Source organism: Hordeum vulgare, chromosome 7H (assembly GCF_904849725.1).
Source record: "Hordeum vulgare subsp. vulgare chromosome 7H, MorexV3_pseudomolecules_assembly, whole genome shotgun sequence".
Classification (NCBI taxonomy): Eukaryota; Viridiplantae; Streptophyta; class Magnoliopsida; order Poales; family Poaceae; genus Hordeum; species Hordeum vulgare.
In genome coordinates, this window is record NC_058524.1 from 502,903,419 (window position 1) to 502,916,288 (window position 12,870).

Sequence of the window (12,870 nt, forward strand, 5' to 3'; positions counted from 1 at the left end):
TGCAAAGCAATAATGCATGCGTACAAGATGTAAATGCTTATGCAATAAAAGCAAAACCCTCTAAACATAACCAAACTAAACTCTCTAAACTTCTTCCCCATTGGCATCGATTGTTAAAATGGACAAAAAATTTAGAAAGCCAACATAGTAGGTGGTCCTTCAAAAAACGTATATTTCTTAATAAATGAGTGCAGAGAAATACATGTATACAATGATAAAAAGTTAGAGAAAAACGAACTATATCGAAGATTCAAAAATTACAAATAAAAGGATCCTATGCCAAGATCGATGCACAAGTGTAGAACACACTCTGTCTCCTCAATCCATCGTAACCCCCAGAGCCGGCGGGAATTGGATGATTGTAATATGGACAATCGAACAAAAATAGAGAAACAAAACATCTTCCGGTCTAGGCGTCTAGCAACCCGCGCGCGAACAAGCACGAAGCGAATCCATGAAAAAAACAGACATGCACCGTGCATGACCAATTATCTACGCGCTCTGCGCCTCCAAGAAGGCGTTGAACTCGGCCCTGGCCATTGCCAGCCGCGGCGTGATGCACGGCGACGTCGGGCACGACGCCGGAGGCGCTGCGGCCGTCGAGAACCTCACATGCCGCTGCGACGCGGACGACGTCCTGGGGGCCGAGTCCTGCCGCTGCGACGCCGACGCCGATTTCTTCAGGATCCCCCTGGGCTCGCCGTCGAACGCGGACGCCATCTTGGCCGGCGACGCCGGCTCCTGCCGACGCGACTCCGACGCCGACTTCTTCAGGACCCCCCTCGCCTCGCCCTCGAACACGAACGCCATCTTGACCGGCAAGTCCGTGTCGTCCGCGCAGCTGATCTTGGGCACCTCCATCGCGAAGTCCATGTCGACGTGCGTCGGCACGACCCTCACCGGATGCGGCGGCGGTGGCGGGCTCCACGACCCGCACTCGAACCTCTCCAGCTCCGCCATCCGCGACACGCTGCTCCGCCGCCTCGCCCCCGAGTGCTGCCTCTGTATGCTCGACACGACGGCCGCCGCGGAGGGCGATCCCGGCTTCTTCTTGGCGAAGCCGGGGATGAACATGCACAGCACGCCGCACGTGAAGCTCTGCTCGGTCTCGTCGGCGGCCTCGACGTGGTGGACCTCGTCGTCGTGCGGCGCCATGGACCTCCCCTCGGCGCGGGACGCGCTCCTCGAGAGCGTGGTGGGAGCCGCGGACGGCGAGGCGGCGTAGGTGGCCAGCGCAGCGGAGTGCTGCCGCGCGAGGGAGCGCAGGGCGATGACCGTGGCGAGGCTGGGCGCGGCGGGCTCGTCCGGCTTGGCCGTGGCGCTGTGGACGGGGGAGGAGGTCGCGGAGCACGGCAGGCTGGCGCCGACGAACGTGGGCCGGCGGAGCGGCGGCAGGAGCGGAGACGACTGCGCGACCACCTCCGTGACCACGGACGGCGCGGATAGCGGCGAGTCCGGGTCGGCCACCATGCCCAGGTGCCGCAGCGAGACTGGGTCCACGGGGATCTGCCGCTCGTCCTCCATCGACGGCGACACCGGGCTCTTGCCGCCGTCCTCCGCTGCGGCCTCTCGCGGTTGCGTTGCCGCCGTACTGCTCACGGCCGGACCGGACACGGGCTCATCGGCGGAGTGCATGGCGGGCATTGTCGTGCACTCCTAGTATGGGCTGGCTAACTACTCCGGCTGCTGTGCATGCACGAACTGAACTGGCGAGCTGGCGGCAATACATACGCGCGGGACGCTTAAAAGAAAGGGAAACGAATCAACTAGTATTTGACTTTGCGTGGTGCGTGCTTGGTATCGTCGTAGTGGAGAGCATGAAGTGTCTTAGGGGCGGCAAGCTCCTAATTCGTGGCGGCTTAGTGGTTCACCATGTCCATGTGTTATCGGGGGCATTGCATTGATCTTTCTCATGCAGAGAATTGTGGTTAACCATGACTCCATGAAGTCGAGGTATCACGATGCATTTAAAAGATATCTCGGAAAAGAAGATGCATTAAAAAGAGGAAAAAAACATAGAGTTTTGTCACCATCCTTCCTCTCATGGGCCGATAGTTATGGGCTAGGTCCAACTGCCTCACTACTGCAGAATACATGGTCAACACGCACAGCCAACTATCGAGTGAATCATGGACGAACCCGACAGCTAGCTCCTTCTCTTTCCTCTGCTTCTCCTCTACCTCATTCCTCTTTCCTCATGTAATCCAACTCATGTGTAATCAAATCTTGTATCTCGTATATCGTGAAAAAGTCTCACGATATACGAGATACAAGATTCGATTACACACGAATCGTGAGAAAGTCTCACGATATACGAGATACAAGATTCGATTGCATACGAATTGGATTACATGAGGAAAGAGGAATGAGGTAGAGGAAGAGCAGAGGAAGGAGAAGGAGGTAGCCGTTGGGTTCGTCCATGATCCACTCGATAGTTGGCTTTGCATGTTGTCCCTCATACTTATAGTTGAAGCGGTGTTACGACTGTAGTTGTGCGGTAGTGAGGCAGCTAGGCCTAGCCCATAGCTATTGGCCCATGAGAGGAAGGATGTTGAAAGTTTGTGAGCTCAGATGAATGTGAGCACTAACATCCAAAAGAATAGTATATATATATATATATATATATATATATATATATATATATATATATATATATATATGATAAACACTTATGAATATGTTGTTTTTAAACACTGTACATAAGCGTTCATATAAACGCGTATAAACTCACCCCTATGAACGCACACACGCACACTTTATCTTTATGAACACCTTCAAGAGACTGAGTCGGCATATCATCTTGAGATTTATAAAGGTATCATAGATGCATCATCGTCGACTGAAACGTCTCCTCCGAGTGAATGTGTATTGCTGAAAATCTTGAAATGAATACAAGAATAATGCGAGGACCAGGATTTAAACCCTGTTGAACTAGAGATACCACTGTCCCTTTAACCATCTAACCACATGTTGGTTTGCACTATGATGAATATTCATTTACATGCAAAATGTCGTGATGGATGTGCATTCGTGGAGGTCTGAAAAAACACAAATGCTCCGAAAAGAATGATTTTGGTCTTTTTTATGCATTTTGGAGTATCGTTTTTTAACCTCCACGAATATTATTTCATCACGGAATTTCACATGCAGTCATCAGTGTTTATAAAAGAAAATGTTTTTTTAGTTTCACTACTCACCGAGGTGCATGTGAGTTCGCATCAGAACATCACTTACAGATAAAAGTCCACATTAAAATCCCAGCTTGCCATTCGATTTGAATTCAAACCTTAACTTCCAAACTCGGTTGCCCCACACCCTTAACTTGCCACTATGCACGAGAAAACCCCTTCTTAGCTTTGATTCAGGAACCACCACACCAACTATCCTTACGGGTGGGACACATTCAATAAATAAATATATAAACCTTCCTATCTACCTCCCGTGCATTTTCGAAGACTGTTCCAAAATTGCGAACCAGAACCCGATGAGAGGAAAAGAAAGGAGGTGTTTGGAAAGTATTCGGCTTTCCAAACACAAGGAAAGAATGTGGGATGTCTTCCAAATCCATTTGACGAGGATGGCTAAAATTTGGATCCTATTGTTTGTGATGCCTAGGCCACCTTGGCAACCCCTTTGACGGAGGGATAACCCTTGGGTAGGCTGAAGGAGACAAGACAACATTTAAAAACATCGGAACGATCAACGTCCCCCGGTCAGAACTGCTCCCAGGTTCAACTCGCTCCCAGGTCCAACTGCCACCGAGGTCCGGTCATCTCCCCGGTCCGGCAGGCTCCCAGGTGTGGCCGGCTTCCAGGTCGGTCGACTCCTCCATCTTGCTCCTTGTTTGTCTCCCCGGCTGGCCTGCTATGTGAAGTCAACCGCAGTGTCCGGTCGAACATGACAAGAAGGCACTGTAGCCACGCCACTTCAGGATCACAGTGCTCCAACAATACAATATTATTGACAAATAGTGCCCCATTATGCACATGTCACACGCCATCTCATGTGTCACCTCCAATAGTGTAGTTAGGGCATGTGAGCCACCTCTTGTCCCCTGGACACCCCTTTATAAGGTGATCCAGGGAGCCCTCCCATGGCAGCTCATTCTCCCCCTCTCATTCTCACACATGCACCCACTCCATGAGAAGAGGAGTGCTCAGAGCCTCATTCTTCCTCCTCCATACAACTCTAGGAGCGACACCATACTATCATATACACCAGACATGCAGGATTAGGGGTGTTACCTCCTTGTAAGGGCCCCGAACCTGGGTAAACCATCGTATGTTGTTGCTCAATCCCGTCCTGGATCTCCACCGTAGCCTTGCTCTCACCTCTCTTAGTCATCCCATGGCACCTGCCATGAGAAAACCATGACACCCTTTAATTTGAGGATATCGTGGCCAAAGGCCAAGCTGCAAATAGTGGTAGAGGAGCCTCTTGTCAATTCTAAGCATGTATGGTGGCTGCCTTTTGTTTTGATAAAGATGGTACATACATCAAAACTTACAACACACATATATGTACTGAGCACCCTTGCTAAGTTTGGAACTTGAACAAGGTTGGGTTGGTTCCACCACAAAGAATCTAATCATTCAAGTTATGGATGCCTTTTTGTTGAGGATGGTATCTAAGCCCCCTCCACGACATGAAGAAACCATGGTTATCAACCACATGGGTGTGCTCCCCCCCCCCCCCCCCCGAGTGCTTTGCCATTTTCAGGTACACTTTTTCGAGGCGCGACGGTAGTGCACACTTTCATGGATATCCTTTGTTAGTGTGATTCTTACTTTGGTAGCCACCTCAGTTCTCATGGATTTTACGGACATCGACTTGTTAACCAACGTAGATCTATCATCAATTAGTTGAGCCGAATAATGTTTGTTCTTTTAGCTTCCTAATGCCATCAACTTAGAGTGCCTTGATGCATCAATTGTCAACTCTTCAATAATTCCTTCAGTATTAACATATAACCTAGTCTTAGTCTCATGATTAGCACACCTAAATATGTGCAAAAATAGGGACACATACCAGAATCACCTGCGTCCAATAGGGGTATCCCATGTTGCACTCTAGGTCCCCGACACTAAGAAGATGGTCGGCGAAGAAGGGCAACATTAGGGTTACCTGATGAGCAACAACAATGATGCCAGTACTGACCTTGCGGCGACTCGCAGTGGAAACGACTTTCGTCTCCTCTAGCACCTCATTAGGGATTGTTAGAGAAAGGATGTAGCATGTCGTGTGTGATCATTAGTGTCCAACGGGAAGTGTCCTTTTTCTTTTATATTGTGTGCTAGAGAGGCGGGACAGAGCCCAAGTCATTGGTTTGGTGCCCCTCACTAGGGACACATGGGGGTTATCTTCCCTCTTCTCTCTTGGTTTGTTATAACCAGATATCAATTCCAACATCAGCCACAAAAGATTTTCACTGGTTTACAATACAACAAAGTTCTAAGGCATTATCTCGGTGCCTCAAATGCTAGTTGCGTTGGTTGGTATATACATTTCCATGACTGGTTGTAAGAGTAGCATAATCACACTCCCAATGGTGGATTCCTTGATATTAGCCACTATTTGGTAATTTTTTGTGTTGCCTTCTCATAGGCATTCAAAGTCAATAACTTTGTTGAAGAAAATCTAGACTCAATATATTATATTAACACTTAAAATATCACTCTTAAGCTATCTCAAAGGAAAGGAAGCTTTTCCAAGGAAATCTTCTTTCAAACATTCCCAATCACAATGGTATTTTTGACAAATTAAATTTACGGTAATTTCAGAGTTGTGTCCAATAGTTATAAAAAAAACATCGTTTTAATATGCGAGACCATATAGGTCAAACAGTTATAAGAAATATTTTATGAATAATTCTATTTCGCCCTTATGCACCAAATACAAGTCAATCGGTACACAACATAGTTCCTATGCGGGCCAGCCTATACATGCCTTTTTACCCGTTGGTGGTTTTGGAAACCTTTGAGAAGATTTGGTTTTTAGGCTGGTTTTGTGTTTTTTCTGCTGTTTTGGGTGTTTTTTTTTCTATTTGGTTTGTTCTTTTATTTTTTTATTACAAATTTTGCATTTTCATCATTTTACATAACCATTTTTCAGATTCATAGAATGTTTTCAATGATTTTTAAAATTCATAGATTTTCTTTCAAAATCATGATTTCTTTGGTAAAATTCACATAATTTCCTATTTCATCGTTTTCCCATTTTCATGGAATTTGTCAAATTCATAAACATTTTTAACATCTATGAACATTTTATAAAATGTGTGAACATTTGTTTCAAATTTATTAACTTGTTTGAAAGTCATTAATATTTTTAAATCCTTGAATGTTTCTGAATATGTCAAACAAATTCAAAACTTTAAACTTTTCGGATCGGTAAGAAACCGAACTAATGTTTTTTGTGGCTTTCTGTGCTAGTGGAGCCGATCGAACATTGCCAACCAGCGAGTGCACCGTTATCGGCCTTGACCCGCCAAGTGGAATTCTAAAGGTTTTTTTTTAGTTAGTGGTATGCCTATGTTCTTGCTCTCTTGTTCCAGTTTTAGAACCTTCCAACTTTGGTTTTTAGAATGGGGTTTCTTTGGTGTTTAATTTTTTTACTTACCCCCATTTATCAGTTCGTGACTATTCTATGGAAATTTGTGAACATCATTTCAACATTTGAAAATTTCTCAAACTCAAAAAAATTTAGAAACTCTTAGACATTTTTTAAGTTCATTAAATCTAAGAAAATTCATGATTTTTCCCACTCATTGAATTTTTATAAAACAATTGTTGAACACTTTTAAAATTAATAATTGTTTTGAATTATTGGACATTTTTGAACCTAAAAATATTTTCTGATTTAATGAACATTATGAAAGTGTTTTTTATACTTTATAGCAACACCTTTTCATTTTTAAAGCATTTTTTAATTATGACACATTTTCAAAAATCTGCGAGCATTTTTTTGAAACAGTGACCATGTTAATTAATTAATCAAATACATTTTTTGGTCACGGCATTTTTTGAATTCATCAAATTTCTTCAAATCACAAACACTTTCTTAGATTCATGCATATTTTTGAATTCTTTGACATATTTAGAATTTGGGGATGTGTTTTTCAAATTACTAAATATTTTTCGAATTGGTGAACATTTTAAAATTCGCAAATATTTCTTAGTATTTGTGAATATTTTATTCAATATTTCAATTTTCTGAACATTTTTGAAAACTCATGAATTTATATTGGAATTCTTTAGCATATTTTGAATCCGTAAACATTTATCATATCTGTGAACAATTTTTTATTCATTGTCATTAACATTTTTGAATTAATAAAATATTGTGTTGGTTCATAAACATTTTTTGACTACATAAGCAATTTCTTGATTCACGGGCATCTTTTATGTCTTGATCATTTTTCCAACTCGTACAGATTTTTTCAAATTGTTAAACTTTTTCATAAATCGCAATATTTTTTAAACAATCATGGACCTACACGTTAAAAGGAACCCCGGCTATTTATCACGCATGTGAGTGGCAGCGCATGTCCATGTGAACTTTAGATAGACGGGCCCTCTACTACCAATCTAGCGGGTAGCGAGCGAAGGGGGAGCAATTAATTAGACAGCACTCCTTCGGAAGACTTCCAACGCTCACTCTCGTGCGTCGTCATTTGACGCGTTTTCAGCCGTCGTCACGTGTCGCGTTCTGAACGTTCCCTTCATATATATATTTTTTTAAATTTCGCACGTGTTTTCGACTTTTTATGGTGGTTTTTTGCAAGATTTTTTCGCACGGCCGTGCCTTTTGAAAAGTGAAAAACGCATTTTCTGCTTTCTTTTTTCTTGTGAAAGGCACGGTTTTGCTATCGCGAGAGGCACGATACGACCGTGCCTCTTTAAAAGGAGAAAAACGCGTTTTTTGCTTTCTCTTTTTTCCGCGAGAGACACAATTTTGCTTTCGCGAGAAGCACAGTTTTACTATCGCAAGAGGCACAGCTGTGCCTCTCGAAAAGGAAAAAACGTGTTTTCTGCTCTCTCTCTCTCTTTCTCTCTCTTTTCCGCGAGAGGCACGGTTTTGCTGTCGTGCCTCTCGAAAAGGGAGAAAACGCCGGTTTTTCGTCCGGTTTTTTTCATGAAAAAAAAGTTTGTCAAAACCAATCAACGTGGGATCTAGTTTTAAAGATCTCTACGCGAGAAACCCAACGATGAAAACAGTTTAAGATAAAAACGCATGGTTTAAGAGATAAGACATTTTAAAAATACAAATCTACAAAAAAAGGAAAACACCGAGGTTGCAACAAGTGGCATGCATGTAGTGCGCCACTTGTCACAATCTAGGGGATGGGAGTAAATGTTGAAAGGTGTACTTCTCAACTATTGATTTCGAGCGAGCGGCCATTTATTTTTCTCGACTTTTGAAGTCCATTTTTTTGGGAAGCCCAAAGAGCACAGGCTCCATCTTTCGTGTTTTTTTATTTTTCTTGTTTAAAATCATTTTATATTTTTTCAATTTCTGTTTGTATATTAATTTTTATTGTTATTCATTTTCTATTTATTCTTCAGTTCAATTTCAGTTTATGAACAAATATACTATTTGTGAAATTATTTTTAAATAGTAAAAATGATTCAAATCATGAGCATTTTTTATATTTATGAATATTTTATTTAACTCATGGAAAATTTCTGAAGTCCGAATGCTTTTCAAGTCCATGATGATTCTTTTTTACAAAATCATGACATTTTTTAAATCATGAAAAACTTTTAAAATTTTACGAACAATTTTTGAAATCATGAACATTTTCCAAATTTGCGAACATATTGTTTTCCAAACTTGCATTATTTTCCAAGATTCTGAATATTTTTTGAAATTTTAGTACATTTATTATAGATTCAAGGCTATACTCTTTTATTTTATGAACATTTTTTGAAAAGGATTAATTTTTTTGAATGGTTAACATTTTTTGTATCAACGGACATTTTTGAACCGATTAACTTTTTTCCGAAATTTGGGAATATCTTCGAAATTCATGAACATATTTTAAATTTGGGAACAACTATTGAATATTTTTCGAATTCGTGAACATTTTTTGGAATTATGAACTTTTCCCAAGTTATTAGAATTTTTGAAATATATTCTTTGAAAATGCCCAATAATTTTCTTGACTTTGAGATTCGTGAATTGTTCTAAAGTAAAAGAAAGAAAGCAAAAATAAAAAACGATAAGAAAGCAGGAGTGCTCAACCGGTACATGGGTCATCTCGAAAAATGCTCGCCAACCTATGCGGGAAATAGGTAATCAGATGAAATATCAGGTAATCCATTCATCTCCCCTCTTTTCCTACCTCCCTTTGATCTGGTCCTCATTCGCCATGTCCTACAGCTGCAAAAATCGCTCATTTTTCATGTTATTGAGTTCATGGGAAGCCTAGTGCTTAGAGATCTTCTACTGTGCATTACCTGATATTTCATCTCACTGAGAGTAGTGGATGAAATCATGGTTTAATCATTGAATTGACTAACATCAATTGAGCCTGACGGGAGTGTTAAATTGAATCCGGACGCTGCATTTCTGTAGTTCTGGTAGGCCTACAACATCTTTCAAAATACTTTAACGGCATTGTGCAGGTGGAACTAGATTGCCTATCCTTGGTTAAGACGTTGGCTGGAAACACACCCAATCGGTCTAGCATGTTTGCAAATTGCAATCATTGCTGGTACTCTTTCTTCGGTATGCTCGTTCAGGTCCATTCAATTTGGTTGGGTGAGAAGTGATTAGAAAATGTTGGCACACAGGCTCATTGCCATAACAACAAATCAAGGCGATTTCTTCTCGCTGGTGGTTGTCCCGCCTGAGCTTAGTGACATTATGTACTCTGATTGTAACCCTGCTTTATGACAGCGTTGATCACTTTGATCCTAGAAAAAAAGTTGAGCTTCTTCTTTCGTTCTGAAGATATTCTGAAGCAAAATCGTGTCCAAACAACCTGAGCAGAAGTGCACCAATGAAACCATACATCCGTTTTGGTGTCCTAATCACGGAATTCTGAAGACACGCACACCAGGAAATGTCTGTTAATATGACAAGTATAATGTTAAAGAATGGAAAATTTTCACATGAAGCTATCTATATACACTGGCTATGTATATCGAAGGAATTTGTCGGTCGCTTGATTTTCTTGATGAGATGCAGTTCAAAAAGTTAAAAATAAGTGAGATCTCCAGTGATGTGCTCGCGCGTGGCCTTTGGTGTCATGGGAAGAACCAGTTATGCCAACAAGGTCAAGCTACATCGGGAGAGATGGAAGATGCTCCTGGGTTTATTTACTGTCTGGAGCCCATACAAAATGGCATACAATCTCAAGCACACTAGCACTGACCAAGGCAGTAGAAATAATTCACAGATAGTGGACAAAAATAATAATTGGAAGCTAATCTAGAATGCAAATGTGCCAAGTACGGTGATAATATTTGAGTGGAGGCTTGCTTTGGATAATTTGGCGACAAAAAAAAGAAAAGTCTGCTAGCTATGATCACTTCAGAGCAGCGGGATTTGGTCTTGATACTTTTCTAGAGAGCCTGGCACTTGCCTAATAATATAGTCCATGGAGAGGGGTTATGTTCGATCACATCTTCAATATCTTTTCTAAAGAACAATGTTGTCATACTTAATGATGGTGATTCACAGGCTTTGGACGTGAAAGGAAAAGATCTGGCTGGCACTACGGATATCAAAACTAAAAATACATATGCAACAAGTTCCAGTTGATCTGGCGGTGGGTAAAGGCACTCAGCGGGTAAAACCTCCACAGGGGCCCCTGAAAATAAACAGTAACAAGTGCGGGGATTGTGATCAGAGACAGTAGTGAAAATCGGAGGGGAGGCCCTTCTTTTCATAAAAAATAAGACTTTTTAATCACTAAAGGAGTGATCTAAAAAGTCATATATTACTTACGTAGGAAGCATTTTCGAGGTAAAATAATTAATAAATTGCAACATTTGGAATCAAAATGTATTTTTACTTAAATCTTGAACGATGCAGTTTATTGGTTTTTAGAGTGTATATTTGTGTAAATTTTAATGAACGTTAGTTATTTTCTCCCGTTGCAACGCACGGGCATATGTGCTAGTCATACTCATATCGATTCACGCCTTCCACTAAGTCGACCTACGAAATCAATAATTGAGAAGTACCCCTTTTAAAGAACACTCTCATCTTTTTAGATTTTCATAAGTGGCGCATTGTATGTGTGTCACTTGTCGCAACCTTAAAAGTTTTTTCTTTTTTTCGTATATCTGTATTTTCAAAATATTTTATCTCTTAAATCATACATTCAAATCTTGAATCATTTTTATTGTTGGGTTTCTCGCGTCAAGATCTTCAAAACTAGATCCCATGTTAATAAGTTTTAACGAATTTTTTTTCATAAAAAAAGACGAAAAAACCTAATGAAAAAACCGTGTCTCTCGCGATCGAAAAAACCCAGAAAACACGTTTTTTTTGTTTCCGAGAGGCATGTTCGGGCCTCTCGCAAAGGCAAAACCGTGTCTCTTACGGAAGCAAAAACGTATCTCTCAATATAGGAAAAAACAGAAAATGCGTTTTTTTGGTTTCCGAGAAGCATAGCCATGTCTCTCGTGAAGGCAAAACCATATCTCTCAGGATAGAGAAAAAATAGAAAACACATTTCTTTTTTCGTTTTCAAGAGGCTCGTGAAGGCAACACTGTGAAAGCAAAACCGTGTCTCTCGTGATAGAACAAAAACAAAAACATTTTTTTTATTTCCGAGAGACATGACCGTGCCTCTCGAGAAGGCAAAATCGTGCCTCTCGCGAAAGTAAATCGTGTCTCTCGCAAAAAAATATAAAACACATTTTTTCTCTTACGAAAAAATGTGTTTGTTCGTGCAAAGAAAATGAAAAAATCATCGAAAAGCTAAGTAAGACAGATGAAAAATCAAAATACAAAAAAAACGCATGCGAGAAAAATAAAAAACGAAATTCGAAGAAAACGCTCAGAGCACGACACATGACGACGGTTAAGAGCGCACCTAATGACGGCATATGCAAGAGAGGCTTCCGAAGGAGTGATCGCTAGCAAGTTGCTCTTGCCGACCTGGTAATTGTTTACAGATACGTATCAAAAACCACCGCAAAAATAACTTAGGCTTTGTTTGGTGACAAAGCCGAGGGTGCTATTTCCAACAAGGAGAATTCAACAGCACATGGGTTCCCTTCCTTCGACTGGGAGATCTCCTTCTTGGTATGATCATTAGAGCATCTAGAGAAGGAACTTGCAAATTAACCCCTCAAACGTCGGCGGATACGACTGGGCAGTGATCGAGCGTGTCTATTTTAGACCCTTACTTTTTCATCCGTCCGGACGCACCTTTCATATTTTTTTCTCATATGTCCAGTCATTTGCACATAATTAATGAAGAAGAAAAGAAAGAAAGAAAAGAATGAATAAAGAAAGAGAAAAGATGGTTCGGGATGGGCTCCTTACATTTAAGATCAATATGAGGGATATCGGTTAGTCTAAACGTTTGAAATGGATATAAGGGGTCCGGTTGAATCATTTTTTATGACCGGTCAATGACTCGGCGAGCTGCCTAAACATTGAAGGTTTCAACGGTTTATTACCTTACTTGGGATTGGAGATTTCAGCGGATTATTACCTGGTTTAAGCGTATGGGGGTGACAGTTTCTGAAACCGTAGAGGTGATGTGGACTTCTTTCAACAGCTAGATGGACTAACTGAGAGATGAACCATTAGGATTGAATTGAGGTTGGAGGACCACAGACGCGTCCACTCGAACTCATTTGTGGCCTAAGAACAACTCTAACACACCCTTTATATCCTCAACCCGCA

The 12,870-nt window shown here is 41.4% G+C and overlaps 1 protein-coding gene across 1 annotated transcript; it reads right to left on the reverse strand.

Moving 5' to 3' along the window:
* Positions 1–284: 284 nt before the first annotated feature.
* LOC123412351 lies at positions 285–1,701 on the reverse strand. Its single transcript, XM_045105303.1, has one exon. The coding sequence runs from the start codon at positions 1,642–1,644 to the stop codon at positions 493–495; it is 1,152 nt and encodes a 383-aa protein (XP_044961238.1). The 5' UTR covers positions 1,645–1,701; the 3' UTR covers positions 285–492.
* Positions 1,702–12,870: the final 11,169 nt, after the last annotated feature.